General features: G+C 36.7%; 2 protein-coding genes across 2 annotated transcripts; one reads left to right on the top strand and one right to left on the bottom strand.

Annotated features, from left to right (window-relative positions):
• Positions 1 to 155: 155 nt before the first annotated feature.
• LOC102664599 (pentatricopeptide repeat-containing protein At5g44230) lies at positions 156 to 2,147 on the bottom strand. Its single transcript, XM_041009067.1, has 3 exons — positions 2,142 to 2,147; positions 923 to 1,094; positions 156 to 801 (listed from the first exon to the last, which is right to left on the bottom strand). The coding sequence occupies exons 1-3, from the start codon at positions 2,145 to 2,147 to the stop codon at positions 161 to 163; spliced, it is 819 nt and encodes a 272-aa protein (XP_040865001.1). The 3' UTR covers positions 156 to 160.
• Positions 1,810 to 8,323, top strand: LOC106795919 (uncharacterized). The gene is made up of 6 exons (XM_041009066.1): positions 1,810 to 3,802; positions 3,919 to 4,223; positions 4,301 to 5,880; positions 6,223 to 6,584; positions 6,648 to 6,682; positions 8,060 to 8,323. Exons 1-6 carry the CDS (start codon positions 2,227 to 2,229, stop codon positions 8,321 to 8,323), a joined length of 4,122 nt encoding a protein of 1,373 aa, XP_040865000.1. The 5' UTR covers positions 1,810 to 2,226.
• Positions 8,324 to 16,018: the final 7,695 nt, after the last annotated feature.

Here is a 16,018-nt window from a genome sequence, read left to right as displayed (position 1 = left end):
AGCAAACAGCAAAATAAGAATAATCATAATTTAAAGCTCATACCACAATTACTGAAAACCTTCAACAATGTTGGCCAGCACACAAGTGAACAGGAGAACATTACATGATCGAAAGAGGATATGTTGGCTGAAATTGACGATCAAACTGCTTCTTGATCACTCACTGAATTGAACTATAACCTGAAGGTTTTTTTATTCTCTTTTCACTAATCACCTTCTTAACCTCTTGTGCACGTTCCCATTTATCATTTGACGCATAAGTGTTTGCTAGAAGCACATAATTTCCAGAATCCTCAGGGTCAATCTCAAAGAGATGTTTGGCTGCAATCTCACCGAGTTCCACATTACCATAAAGCCTGCAAGCTGCCAATAAAGAACCCCAGGTTGTTGCAATGGAACTGGTTGCATTCTGCTTTATTAGATCGTATGCTCTTTCTAGTTGCCCAGCCTTCCCAAGGAGATCAACTATGCATATATAGTGATCAGGTAAGGGCTCAATACCAAATACTCCAGTCATAATCCGAAAAAGCCTACAACCTTCTTCGATATGACCTGAAGAGCCACATGCATTGAGGACACCAATGAATGTGACCTGGTTTGGCTTTAATCCTTCCTCTTGCATATTTAAGAAAAGGTCTATTGCATTTTGTGATTTCCCATGCTCAGCAAAGGCTGCTATCATTGCACTGTAAGTATACACATCCCTGTATCTCATTGTACTGAATTCCCTCAATGCTAAGTCTATATTTCCACATTTTGAGTGCATATGGATCAATGCAGTTGAAACAATTTGTGTCCTATCTGAGATAAAAGAACAATGGGTTCCAATCAAGCTAAAGGATAAAGGTTAGCGTGAAACATTTTTACCTAAATGGATTGAATTGACAAATAATAACAAACAACTAATAGCAGAAGGACTTACCACAGCAACCCTCCTCAAGATGGTCTGTTAGTGTGTTTGATATTCTAATGTCCCTAAGTTGTGCACAAGCTGAAATAGCACCCACCATTGCCACCTCAGTGATTTTGATCTTTGCTTCTCTCATTTTCTCATACATGTAAATAGCTTCCTTTGCTGATGTGAACCTTCGGCTCTTGATACAGGTTCTATCCTATCCTATCCTATCCTATTTTTTTTCTTCGTAATTTGTCTAGGTTTGTGTTTTTGTCCTTGTTCTGTTATTTGCGTTCTTGTTCTTGTTCTTGTTCTTGTCACGTTCTTGTTCTTGTTTCTTGTGTCTTTCAAACTTTGTGTCAAAAAAAAAAATAAAATTGTTTGAGTTCTTGTTTCTTGTTCTTGTGCCTATCATATTGTATTCTGTCTTTTGTTCATAACTTTTGTTTCAGCCTATTCGAATTCTGTTTGGGGTAAAAATTGCCTAATTGCTTAATTGCTAAATTGTCAAATTTGCCTAATGATGATTGCCTATTGAACGAATTCTAATAGCTGGACGTCTGAAAAAAAAAAAACAAAAAAAAAATAGAGAGAAAAAAAAAAAGAAACGAAAAAAAAAGAAAGAAAGAAAGAGAAAGAAAGAAAGAAAAAAAAGGAAACAGTTGCAAAAAAAAAAAAAAAGTTGCAAAAATTTTGAAAAAAAAAAAGTGGGTGTTTGATCTTTGAAAACGAAATTGAGACATTTAGAGGTGTTTTTTTTTGAAAGAAAATCGTGGAACAAATCCCCTTATCTAGATTCTCCTCTGAATTCTGAGCGTTTTGATATATAGTGGGCCTCAAACGGACAACTGTAGCAAAAGTTATGAGCATTTGAAGTTTACTTGTCCTATCTGTTGTCCTATCTAATATCTTATCTGTTATCCTACCTAATATCTTATCTGTTATCCTATCTAATATCTTATCTGTTATCCTACCTAATATCTTATCTGTTATCATATCTGTTACCCAAATTAAAGCTCACCTATTATCCAAATCCAAATCTAATATATTATTATCCAAATCAAGTCCAAGTTGTTATCCCAAATCAAATCTGTTTGTGATCATTATATTGTCTTTCCTTTTATTTTATATTACCTTGTGTGTCTAATTTGGTCCATCCAGGAACTTAAGAGGAAACACGAGTGGTAAAAGGCAAGAGGGAATACATTACACAAAAGCCTATTGAGAGCATTAAACACGAGTGTACTACCATCTAAGAGACGTGAGTAGAGTGTTGTGAGGTCCTGAAACCTTAATAATTTTTATTGCACATTTTTTTTTCCTGTTGAATTATGGCTGGAGCAGGTGGTGGTGGTGACGAGTACCATCAGTTGGACGGCGCTCAACGTCTGTTAGTGGATGCGATGAATGCACAGATGCAACGTTTGCTAGACCGTACCACAGAGGAGGTCTATGGACGACTAGAAGCTTTGGAGAACCAAGCCAATCAGAATGCTAGACGAAATATAGATGGGAATAGAGGTAACAATGGCGGTAATGACGGACCGAGGCAGAACCGGGTTGAGGGAGTAAAGCTCAATGTTCCTCCCTTCAAAGGTAGAAGTGATCCAGATGCCTACCTGGACTGGGAAATGAAGACTGAGCACGTATTTGCCTGCAATGACTACACTGATGCGCAGAAAGTCAAGCTAGCAGCAGCTGAATTCTCCGACTATGCCCTTGTTTGGTGGCATAAATACCAAAGAGAAATGTTGAGAGAGGAACGGCGAGAGGTAGATACATGGACTGAGATGAAAAGGGTGATGAGAAAAAGGTATGTGCCCACTAGCTATAACAGAACCATGCGACAGAAACTCCAAGGGCTGTCCCAAGGGAATTTAACCGTGGAAGAATATTATAAAGAGATGGAAATGGCGTTAGTGAGGGCCAACATCGAAGAGGACTCCGAAGACACAATGGCTCGTTTCCTGAATGGTCTAAACCCTGAAATCAGAGATGTTGTTGAATTACAGGAGTATGTGGTGTTGGATGACTTGTTACATAGGGCGCTTCGGGTTGAACAGCAAATTAAAAGAAAAAGTGCAACAAGGAGGAACTCACCTAATACTTACAACCAAAACTGGGCCAACAGATCCAAGAAGGAGGGAGGTAATTTGTTCCGACCTGCAGCCACATCCCCGCATGGAAAGTCAGCAACGCCCAGTGTAGGTGGAAGCAAACATAACACCTCCACTTCCTCATCCAATACTGGAACCAGAAACATAAAATGTTTCAAGTGCTTAGGCAGAGGACATATTGCTTCTGAATGTCCAACCAGGAGGACCATGATCATGAAGGCTGATGGAGAAATCACTAGTGAGTCTGAAATCAGTGAAGAAGAAGTGGAAGAAGAAGAGTATGAGGAGGAAGCTATGCAGGGTGATATGTTGATGGTGAGAAGGCTGTTGGGAAATCAAATGCAGCCACTGGATGACAATCAAAGAGAAAATATTTTCCACACCAGATGTGTAACTAATGGTAAGCTATGCTCTTTAATTGTTGATGGAGGAAGTTGTACCAATGTTGCAAGTTCCACATTAGTGACCAAACTGAATTTGGAAACTAAGCCACATCCTACACCATACAAACTTCAGTGGCTTAGTGAAGATGAAGAGGTAAAAGTGACTCAACAGGTTGAGGTGTGTCTCACCATTGGGAGATATAATGACAAGGTGCTATGTGATGTGGTCCCAATGGAAGTGACCCATGTGCTGTTAGGAAGACCGTGGCAGTATGATACCAAGGCAGTGCATGATGGCTTCACCAACAAAATCTCTTTCAAGCAAGCTGACAAGAAGATTGTTCTCAAACCGTTATCTCCTCAAGAGGTTTGTGAGGATCAGATAAAAATGAGAGAAAAGAAAAAGAGTGAGACACTTGAGAGGAAAAAGAGTGAGACACTTGAGAAGGAAAAGAGAGGAAAGAAAAAGAGTGAAACACTTGAGAGGGAAAAGAGAGAAAACAAAAAGAGTGAAACACTTGAGGGCAAACAACTTTATTTAGCAACAAAAAGGGAGGTGAGGAGGGTGCTTTGTGCGAGACAACCCTTTATTTATTGTTTTCTCAACGTCAGATGTTGCATGCTAACCCAATTGATGAATTTAAATTGCCTTCTAGTATTCAGTCTCTTCTGCAGGATTTTGATGATGTGTTTCCAGCAAGTGTACCAGATGGTTTGCCACCATTGAGGGGAATTGAGCATCACATTGATCTCGTTCCAGGAGCGTCCTTTCCCAATTGGCCAGCTTATAGGAGCAACCCACAAGAAACTAAGGAGATCGAAAGGCAAGTATCCGAACTCCTGAGCAAAGGTTGGGGAGAGATAGTATGAGTCCATGCGTTGTACCTGTCATTCTAGTACCCAAGAAGGACGGCTCATGGAGGATGTGTTCTGATTGTAGAGCCATAAACAACATCACCATCAAGTATAGGCACCCAATCCCCAGGTTAGATGATCTTCTTGATGAACTGTATGGTGCATGTGTGTTTTCTGAAATTGATTTGAAAAGTGGCTATAATCAGATTAGAATAAGAGAGGGAGATGAATGGAAAACTGCCTTTAAAACAAAATATGGTTTGTATGAGTGGATGGTTATGCCATTTGGTTTGACTAATGCACCTAGTACTTTCATGAGATTGATGAACCATGTTTTAAGGGAATTTATTGGGAAATTTGTGGTGGTGTACTTTGATGATATTCTTATCTATAGCACTAGTCTTGATTTGCATGTTCAACATTTGCAATCTGTTTTAAGTGTGCTTCGGAAAGAAAAATTGTATGCCAACCTAGAAAAGTGCTCCTTTTGTACTGATCATGTGGCGTTTCTGGGTTTTGTTGTTAGTGCTGAGGGAGTACGGGTGGATGTGGAAAAGGTTAAGGCCATCCAAGAATGGCCAACACCTAAGACCCTGAGTGAGGTGAGGGGATTTCATGGTTTAGCAAGTTTCTATAGGAGATTTGTTAAGGATTTTAGTACATTGGCTGCTCCTCTAACTGAAGTTGTTAAGAAGAATGTGGGTTTCAAATGGGGTAAGAAACAAGAAGAGGCCTTTGCTGCCCTCAAACATAGGTTAACTAATGCACCCATTCTTGCTATGCCTAATTTTGCAAAATCATTTGAAATTGAGTGTGATGCGTCAAATGTGGGTATTGGGGCTGTTTTATTGCAAGAGGGACATCCGATAGCTTATTTTAGTGAAAAGTTAGGAGCCGCTGCCCTTAACTATTCAACTTATGATAAGGAATTGTATGCTTTGGTTAGGGCTTTACAAACTTGGCAGCATTACCTATTACCCAAAGAGTTTGTCATCCATAGTGATCACGAGTCCTTAAAATACTTAAAAGGCCAAGGAAAGCTTAATAAGAGGCATGCTAAGTGGGTAGAGTTTTTAGAGCAATTTCCATATGTCATCAAACATAAAAAGGGGAAAGGGAATGTAGTGGCTGATGCACTGTCTAGGAGACATGCTTTACTTGCTATGCTTGAAACTAAACTGTTTGGTCTCGAGTCTTTGAAAGACATGTATGTGCATGATGTGGACTTTGCTGAAATTTTTGCTGCATGTGAAAAGTTTTCTGAAAATGGTTACTATAGGCATAATGGATTCTTGTTTAAAGCAAATAAATTGTGTGTGCCTAAGTGTTCCATTAGAGAATTGCTTGTGAGTGAATCACATGAGGGGGGGTTGATGGGACACTTTGGGGTTCAAAAGACCCTGGAAATTCTGCAAGAGCATTTCTTTTGGCCTCATATGAGGCGTGATGTGCATAAGTTTTGTGGTCATTGCATTGTGTGTAAACAAGCTAAATCTAAGGTTAAACCTCATGGACTGTATACTCCTTTGCCTGTTCCTGAATATCCTTGGACTGACATATCTATGGACTTTGTTTTGGGGCTGCCCAAAACCAAGAATGGAAAGGATTCTGTGTTTGTTGTTGTTGACAGGTTTTCTAAGATGGCACACTTCATCCCTTGCAAGAAAGTGGATGACGCTTGTCATGTGGCTGATTTGTTTTTCAAAGAAATAGTGCGGCTTCATGGATTACCGAGGAGCATTGTCAGTGATAGGGATGCAAAATTCCTTAGTCACTTTTGGAGGACCTTGTGGGGTAAGATTGGTACTAAATTGTTGTTTTCTACTACTTGTCACCCACAAACTGATGGTCAAACTGAGGTAGTCAATAGGACTTTAGGCACACTACTTAGGACTGTTTTAAAGAAAAATCTTAAATCTTGGGAAGCCTGTTTGCCTCATGTTGAGTTTGCTTATAATCGGGCTGTCCATAGCACAACTAATTGTTCACCATTTGAGATAGTGTATGGATTTAATCCTTTGACTCCTCTTGATTTGTTGCCTATGCCTAACATTGCTATGTTTAAGCATAAGGATGCACAGGCTAAAGCTGAGTATGTGAAGAAGTTGCATGAGCAAGTGAAGGTTCAAATTGAAAAGAAAAATGCGAGCTATGCAAGGCAAGCCAACAAAAGCAGAAAGAAAGTCGTGCTTGAACCAGGTGATTGGGTTTGGGTACACCTGAGGAAGGAGAGGTTCCCAAAACACAGGAAGTCCAAGCTTCAACCTAGAGGAGACGGACCATTCCAAGTGTTGGAGAAGATCAACGACAATGCCTACAAGATTGACTTGCCTAGTGAGTATAATGTAAGTGCCACTTTCAATGTGTCTGATCTATCTCTTTTTGATGCAGATGGAGGAGCCTTGGATTTGAGGACAAATCCTTTTCAAGAAGGAGGGAGTGATGAGGACATAACCAAGGGCAAGGACCATGAAGCACTTGAAGGTCCCATGACCAGAGGCAGACTTAAACAAGCCCAACACGTCATAGAGACAAGGCTGGTCATTTGTATAGCTGCCATTGATGATGATTGAAGGCCCAAGTGGAGAAAGATGAAGGCCTAGAGGCAGAGGCACTACCAAGACTACTAATTGTTGTTGAAGGCCCAAACTAACTTGAAGGCCCAAGTTAAATAAGTTTTTAGTTATAATTTATTTTTATTGTAATTTTGGCCCAAACTGTTTAGAAGGCCCATGTCTATTTTTATCTTTTTCTTCAGATACACTATAAGTATTTGTTTTTGTTTTCAATAAAAGGGACTTTTGACATTTGATAAAATTTGGTGAGAGTTTCTCTCTGAGTTCCTTGTTGAACCAATCTCAGACTTATCAAGGTAATCCTTGTGGCGTCTACCCTGACTTATCTTCCTTCACCGGAAGTGGCGTCATCCAAACCTCCGTAGCCTGTATCAAACGATCCGCTCCTACTCAGGTTCACATCATTTGCGTATCTACTTTGTGCATGACAAACAAGCATTGCTGCACAAGATGATGCATCCTATAGCACAGGTATACCATCAAATACTCTTCTGGCTTCCCTCACGTTACCTAACTTACCATAACCTGCTATCATTGCAACCCAAGTGACTTCATTCTTGTCATTCATGACATCATACAATTCCTTGGCAGCTTTCATGTCTTCACAATTTGCATATCCAGCAATCGGGAAAGGGGGTCGGTGTGAACAATAAGCACTAGAGGTATGGGTGTTGAACATTAAAAGGTCTAATAAAAAGCATGAAGGTGTTGAACATAGTGTCGAGGTTGATACTATGGATGATGTGTTGTAGTTTTAAAGGTATTCCAAAAGACAATCTCATATTGCCTAGTTGAACTATGTTTTTGTTGGGCTGTGACCTAAATCCATATGGAAGTTTATTCTGTTATTTTTCCTGTTTTGTCCTCTGCTTATATAAGGCAAGGATGCCTTGTATTTCTTTGGAATAAGCTTCCACTTGTATACTGCATCAGTAATAAATAGTTTTCTGTTTTCCCTCCCGTGGATGTAGGATCAAAGGTGAACCACGTAATTCTGTGCGTTCTTTCTCATCTCTCTCTCTCTCTCTTTCATTTTGCTGCAACATCGGTGTATGACATTTTGTTCTGCTGCATCTATTGTTGTTGTTCTTGTTTGTTCTTCATCACTTCCATAACAAACTGGTATCAAGAGCTCAAGTTGCGACCAAAGGAATTCAAGATTCTCGTCTGAATACAAAGATCAAGCTGTGGGAGTCTTGTTTCTGGTTCTTTCGTTGCTTCTTTGTGATCAAGAACACTCAAGAAATCATGTCAAACACAATCAGGATTGAGAAATTCAATGAAAAGAACAGCTTCAATTTATGGCGCATCAAGATTCGTGCTTTGTTGAAGGAACAACGTGTTTGGGCTCTTGTTGCTTCTGCACCTGTGAAGAAAGAAGTGGCTTCTGAATCAAAAGAAAAGGCCTATGTTTCAAAGACTGAAGAACTTGCAGAACAAGAAGAAAAGGCTCACTCACTAATCTTGCTTTCCTTGTCTAATGAAGTTTTATATTAAGTTGCAAATGAAGAAACTGCAAGTGGCTTATGGCTCAAGTTGGAAAAGCTGTATATGACTAAGTCAATCTGCAACAAACTCTTCTTGAAGAGGCGTCTATTTGGTTTACACATGAAAGAAGGTACATCTCTTAAGGATCATCTTGATGAATTAAATTCTATTTTGATGGAATTAAGAGATATAGATGTTAAGATAGAGGATGAAGATGTAACATCCCATTTTTCGTAAACTAATTTAAAAAGAATTGTTACTTATAAATAAATAGAGTTTTAAAAAGAATGATCATGTTTTTATAAATAAATAAATAATGAGAAATAATGGTTTAAAGAAAAAAAAAAGATATTTGATTTATTCATTTGATAGGGAATAAAATAGAGTTTTTTTATAAAATATTAAAAAATAAATAAATAGAGAAAAAATAAGTTATGTGTATCCTAGATATAAATAGCGATGCTAGGTCAGTTTTTAGACTGATGATATCTCTTCTTTCCCTCATTTTCGTTTTCCCTCTCCTCCTCCTCAAAACTTTTTCTTTTTCTCGTAGCCCACAAAATTTGTCTGAAAAAAATGATGATCTCGGACTCATTCACCGTTGGATCGTCATGAAATTTGACTATCACGTTCGCAACCCAATTCTGAGCATTCTTACCGTTGGCAATTTCAAAATCATGTCAGAGCTAAGAGAAATACCCTTCTCACCGTAGCTTTCTCTTTTCCCGTAGAAACCCAAAATGGTCTCAGTAAAACTACGATCCCAGTTTCAATAACCGTTGGATTTTCATGAAAGTTTGATATGTGGTTTTAAATTCAATTCCGCATACTTTCACCGTTGGAATTTGGGAGATAATATTCGTGGAGGGGGAAAAAGAAATCGCATTAAGACAGTACAAGTGGAGGCTTCAATCTCCTCTCCGTCTCTCTGATGTTTGGGAATTCTATCAGAGCAGTCGGAGGAATAACTGGAGAAATCTCAGGGAACCGCTAGAGATGCCGCTATCGATGTCAAAAGACACGTGAGTCCGCTTAGAGATAAGGGATGAGTTTATCACAATTGGGGGTTTAGAATGAACATGTATAGGAATCCTTAGAGAACTAAATTTGGGTTTATCTTGGGATGTTTATTGAATTATAATTTTTCCTTTATGATTATAAATACAATATTGTTGTGTTCCACGTACCAATTGATGTTCTAATGAGAATTAATTAATAAACTTGTGTGTTCTTGATGTTTTTGCATTTTGACCCATGATTTTGATATAATTGTATGGAATTATTTCAAGGGTTTTATTGCCCATGTTATGACAAACCTTTCATATAAATTATTATATTGAGATTATGAAATGGTGATTCAAATTACGAGTATGTGATAAATTGAACCTGTGATAAATGGTGAAATAAATGTATATTGATGTGTGTGTATTGAGTTATGAGCTATGAACTGTGCAATCACACAATTATAAGACCCTTTAAGGGCGACGGATATTGTGATGAGATCCACTATGGGAACCCGACAGGTTAAAATGACTTTGAAAACAATTGAGTAAATGTGTGTAATGCATAATTCATAGGTAAAATATATATGATTCATGAGGTGCGATAACGTGTTAAATTGAGATTCTACCATTGTGATTGAGATTAAGTGTATGTGATAAATTGAGTATGTATATGATTGAGATATATATGTGCATTGAGGTGTTGTGTGCATTGAGTTGTGAACTATGAATTGTACAATCACACGATCATAAGTCCCTTTAAGGGCGATGAGTTAATGTTAAGTCCCTTTTGGGGCGACGAGTTAATGTTAAGTCCCTTTTAGAGCGACGAGTTAATGTTAAGTCCCTTTTAGGGCGACGAGTTAATGCTAAGTCCCTTTTAGGACGACGAGTTGATGCTAAGTCTCTTTTTGGGCGATGAGTTAATGTTAAGTCACTTTAAGGGCGACGAGTTAATGATAAGTCCCTTAAAGGGCGACGGGTTAAAATTATTTTGAGAATAATTGAGGAGTCGTGTGTTTTATACAGTTCATAGATAGAGTCTGTGTGCTAAAATATTTTCTGGGTTGGACCTGAATCAGGAGGGAGAGGCCCTGACGGACTCTTCGGAGTATAGGCCTTGGGGGTCACACGGTTTGAGTGCTCCTTTAATCCTATGTTGATCCCATATGGTTATAGCATTCTCGCAAAACACTGTGACCCTAACTGGTCTCCCTATGATATTACCTAGTGAGAGTGACTTGACTTGCTAGTGTGTGATTTGTCTTGTCATGCACTCCTAGGCGCCCAACGAGGTTTTTCACTGACATGGTACCACATTGCATATATGATTGAGTCTTAGTGTATATGTTGCATAATGCTTGTGTATTGTTCAATATTGATTGACTTGATGATATTGTGTTTTGATCCTTGAGTACGTGAATGTTGTGAAGATGAATTAAATGTGTAGTGTTGCCATGTAATGTTGTGCGACAAAGTGGCGAAATAACGTGAGTGATGCTTAAGTAAGTTGTATTTTGTTTATATGATATTTATACCTACATGTTATCTTGTTTTTCTCCATTAGTTAGGAATGTGATAACTCACTCCTTGTGTGTTGTTTATGTTTGGATCCTGTGATGATCTTGAACTTTGTGTTCGGGGGAGCAGATGAATAGGTGAATGACTATGAAGAATCTCATGCTAGAGGACACGGGAACACAACGCTCTGATAGGATGTGACATTAGAATATAGGTTTTATATTAATTGTATGAAGCTTAGACGGCCTTATTTGAGCCAAGCTGACTTTATTATTTATTTGGACAAGTTTGAATGTAATGTAGAAGAAAGTGAATGTGAGCCTTTTACCCCTTTGAAAGGCTTGTATTTAAAAATGTTTTAAAAATAATTTTAATCAATATTTGAATTTTTATTCCTTTATTAGTAATTATGTGAGGAGTTGAGGATGTCACATTTAGTGATATCAGAGCAGGTCGAACCTTTCGGCCAGTGTGTTATGTGCTTATCATATTCTGGTGTGCACTCTGTGTGGTTACTTATGAGTACTTTTGTTGAGCATGCTTGAATTATTATTTGTATTTTCTCCTACATGATTTGTGAATGTATGTATACATGATTTTGATGATGTCAAAAGAAGAATCAAACAAGGCTCATTTTGCTTCAAGATTAATACAAGATTGTTTCAACAAACAAAGCCTTGATTCAAGATTTCTTCAAGATCAAGCCTTGCCTCACAATGAAAGGTTTCAAGTCATTCAAGGCACATGTAATCGATTACCAATACATGTAATCGATTACCAATGGTTTGAAAATGTGTAATCGATTACACAGCATATGTAATCGATTACCAAAGACTCTGAACGTTGGGAATTCAAATTTTAAATGAAAGGTCACAACTGTTCAAGAAAAACAACTGTGTAATCGATTACACTAATTCTGTAATCGATTACCAGAGAGGATTTTCAAGGAATATCGCCAACAGTCACATCTTATCATTTGGATTTTGAATGGCCATCAAAGGCCTATATATATGTGTGACTTGGGATGAAATTGGAGAGAGAGTTTTGCTGGTCCAAAATGTCTTATCCTCTCAAAAGAAAATGAGAGAGATTCCAAGAGAACTTCATTGTCAAATGCTCTCTCAAAAGAAATCCTTGACCAAACACTTGCAAAATCTATAAAGATTCTTACATGATCTTCATTGTAATATTCTGGGCAAACACTTGCACATCCATTAAGAGTTCATCCATGGATCTTCATTGTAATATTCTTCTCTTGAAGAGAGAATTCTTCTTCCATTCTTCTTATTCAATGAGATTGGTTAAGAGATTGTAAGTCTCTTGTTGTAAAGGATTCCTGAACACAAGGGATGGGTTGTCCCTGTGTGGTTCAGACTTTGTAATGGATTTTACAAAGATAGTGGAAATCTCAAGTGGGTTGCTTGAGTACTGGATGTAGGCACGGGAAGTGGCCGAACCAGTATAAAAATGTGTTTGCATTCTCTCTTCCCTTATCTCATTTATGTTATTGCAATCAATTTTGCCTTGCATGTTTATAGAACATTATTAAATTGATTGTTGTTGCTTCTTCTGCATTCTAAGCCTATCCCTCTTAAGATTATTGAGGCCACAAGGTCTAACAAGTGGTATCAGAGCGGGATTCTTGTATAAAGTTTAAAAACTTCAAGAATAGATATGGCCTCATCCAAATTTCCATTTCCTGAGGGAAATTCTATGAATAGGCTCTTATGTTCAAGGGTGAGGGTTATCATTATTGGAAAACCCGAATGCAGATCTTTATAGAAGCCATAGATCTAAAGATATGGCAAGCCATCGAATTTGATTCATTTATTCTTACAATGGTAGAGAGAAATGCAACTACATAAAAAAAAAACTAGAGAAGAAAGAAGATGATGATGAAAGAAGAAAGAAGAAGGTTCCTCTTTAGCCCCAAAATGCTGAGTGCAATTAACTTGGGCACATGAGATTCAATTGTCCTGTGTTTAAAAGAAAAATGGAAAAATCCGACAAGATGAATTTCAAAGAGAAGAAAGAAAAAAAAGGATATATCACTTGGGAAGATAATGTCATAAATTATTCAAGTGATTCAGAGAAGAAAATCATAAGTCTGGATATCATGATGAAAGACTATGAAAATGGAGAAGAGCAAAGTTGATACATTGATAACAATTTCTCCAAACACATGGCATGCATCAAAGTTTATTCATTTTTTCTCTCCAAGATAAATGAATATGTGATTTATGGAGACAGCAAACGAAGGCCACATTTCTCCCCAAGAAAAGTGAATATGTGATATATGGAGACAACAAACAAAGGCCACTTGATCAACAACCCCAACAAGTAATATCAAATGATACCAACAGGTCACTTGTCTTTGATTGATTACTTTTGATGCTTGCTTTCTACTTGAGTTTAGACTGTCCTTGATGATTGTGATTGAATTTGATTGACTGTGTTTGATGATTGATTGATTGTATTTTTGATTGTGTGTTTGATTGTATTGTATTTGATGTTTGTTCCTGATTGAGTTTTTGATTGTTTTTAAAGAATCTATTAAACTTTTCAAATTAGTTTCATGTTTTAAGAAAACTATTTCAAATTTAGAAAAGGAAATTTTGAAATTGAAATTTGAAATTGAAATTTGAAATTGAAAATTGAAATTTGAAAAGTTAAATTTGAAAATTGAAAATTAAAATTTGGAAATTGGAAGTTGGAAGTAGTTATTGGAAGTTGAAAGTTAAAAATGGAAGTTGGAAGTTGGAAGTGGAAGTTACTGGAAGTTGGAAGTTGGAAATGAAAGTTATTGGAAGTTGAAAGTTGAAAATGGAGGTTGGAAGTTGGAAGGGGAAGTTACTAAAAGTTGAAGTTGGAAGTTGGAAGTTGGAATTTGAAATTTGAAATTTAAAATTTAAAATTTAAAATTTAAAATTTAAAATTTGAAATTTGAAATTTGAAATTTGAAATTTGAAATTTTTTTAATAATAGAAATTATTGTGTATATTTAGTTGATTGTTAATTTAATTAATTTAATTTGAAATATTTGATTATTGATTGTATTTGATTGTGTTTGATTGATGTGTTATTGTACTTGTTTTTGCTTGATTAATATTGAATGATTGTTTTAATGCCTTTTGGTATCACTTGATTCTCATACATTGCAACAAGTGGTAACATCTTTCTCCTCTCTATTCATGATTTGTTTTTGATGTTGACAAAGGGGGAGATAAAATAGTAAGAAAAATTATCTATTGTTTATGAGACAATTTGTTTACATATGAAAAATATGAAATCTTCAACTATCTCATATAAGCAATCATTGCAAAACCAAGGGGGAGTAAACTATATGCAAATAAATATTTTTTCTTTGTTGTTGCTCCTAACCTACAGGTGGTTGTCATCATCAAAAAGGGGGAGAATGTAAATCATGAAGATTTTGATGATGTCAAGAAGAATTAAGAATTTGCTTGAGAAAGGGGGAGAATGTAAATCATGCAAGCTTTGATGGTGTTGAGAAGAAATCACATGTTTGTCATCATCAAAAAGGGGGAGAATGTGAATGTATGTATACATGATTTTGATGATGTCAAAAGAAGAATCAAACAAGGCTCATTTTGCTTCAAGATTAATACAAGATTGTTTCAACAAACAAAGCCTTGATTCAAGATTTCTTCAAGATCAAGCCTTGCCTCACAATGAAAGGTTTCAAGTCATTCAAGGCACATGTAATCGATTACCAATACATGTAATCGATTACCAATGGTTTGAAAGTGTGTAATCGATTACACATCATATGTAATCGATTACCAGAGACTCTGAACGTTGGGAATTCAAATTTTAAATGAAAGGTCACAACTGTTCAAGAAAAACAACTGTGTAATCGATTACACTAATTCTGTAATCGATTACCAGAGAGGATTTTCAAGGAATATCGCCAACAGTCACATCTTATCATTTGGATTTTGAATGGCCATCAAAGGCCTATATATATGTGTGACTTGGGATGAAATTGGAGAGAGAGTTTTGCTGGTCCAAAATGTCTTATCCTCTCAAAAGAAAATGAGAGAGATTCCAAGAGAACTTCATTGTCAAATACTCTCTCAAAAGAAATCCTTGACCAAACAGTTGCAAAATCTATAAAGATTCTTACATGATCTTCATTGTAATATTCTGGGCAAACACTTGCACATCCATTAAGAGTTCATCCATGGATCTTCATTGTAATATTCTTCTCTTGAAGAGAGAATTCTTCTTCCATTCTTCTTATTCAATGAGATTGGTTTAGAGACTGTAAGTCTCTTGTTGTAAAGGATTCCTGAACACAAGGGATGGGTTGTCCCTGTGTGGTTCAGACTTTGTAATGGATTTTACAAAGATAGTGGAAATCTCAAGTGGGTTGCTTGAGTACTGGATGTAGGCACGGGAAGTGGCCAAACCAGTATAAAAATGTGTTTGCATTCTCTCTTCCCTTATCTCATTTATGTTATTGCAATCAATTTTGCCTTGCATGTTTATAGAACATTATTAAATTGATTGTTGTTGTTTCTTCTGCATTCTAAGCCTATCTCTCTTAAGATTATTGAGGCCACAAGGTCTAACATGATTAAATGAGACTTAATAATAATGCTTGTATATGCCTTGCATCCTTAATGTCTGCTATACCATGAATCCACTGTTGAGTCATGAGTTATGAAACTGGCCATCTTTATAATTTGCAAAGTGCGGTTGGACATTATGGCAAGCCATTGGGTGATGCAAGTAGTCTTGATATTGATTGATAATGTGTTAATGAACCTTTATCATCTTGTGTATATGTTGTTAGTTAGCTTATTTCTCTTTTGATGCGTGGATTAGTGTTGCAAGAACCTTTTGGACCATATATATATCTTGGATGAGTGTGTCTTTCTTGATGTGTAAACACATGACTACTTAACTCCCTTTATTTGGTATGTAGTCGTGAATGTAGTTATTGAAGCTTGTGATTCCTTAATACATCCTTATTAATTGTTTAATTCTTACTTCTTAAATGTACGTTATATACTTGTTATAGGAACCTTATAATTCTAAGTATATAAAGTTGTAGTATGGTGTTCTACCTTAATTGCATAGATATTATGGTTGTTGTGATTTCTTGTTCTTAGTGATGCTAATACTCTATAGTTGGATGATTCCTATCAAGTTATAT

Source organism: Glycine max, chromosome 14 (assembly GCF_000004515.6).
Source record: "Glycine max cultivar Williams 82 chromosome 14, Glycine_max_v4.0, whole genome shotgun sequence".
NCBI classification, from domain to species: Eukaryota; Viridiplantae; Streptophyta; class Magnoliopsida; order Fabales; family Fabaceae; genus Glycine; species Glycine max.
Note: the sequence above shows the minus strand (reverse complement) of the source record. Positions and strands in the feature narration are given on the sequence as shown.

Excerpts from the sequence above, each read along its gene's own strand:
- LOC102664599 (XM_041009067.1), bottom strand. Across the intron at positions 802-922 it reads TCTTGAGGAGGGTTGCTGTG|ATAGGACACAAATTGTTTCA; the intron begins GTAAGTCCTTCT and ends CTTTTATCTCAG.
- LOC106795919 (XM_041009066.1), top strand. The coding sequence starts at position 2,227 with ATGGCTGGAGCAGGTGGTGGTGGTGACGAGTACCATCAGTTGGACGGC. Across the intron at positions 3,803-3,918 it reads AATGAGAGAAAAGAAAAAGA|GGCAAACAACTTTATTTAGC; the intron begins GTGAGACACTTG and ends GAAACACTTGAG. Across the intron at positions 5,881-6,222 it reads GTGTTTGTTGTTGTTGACAG|CACAACTAATTGTTCACCAT; the intron begins GTTTTCTAAGAT and ends GGCTGTCCATAG.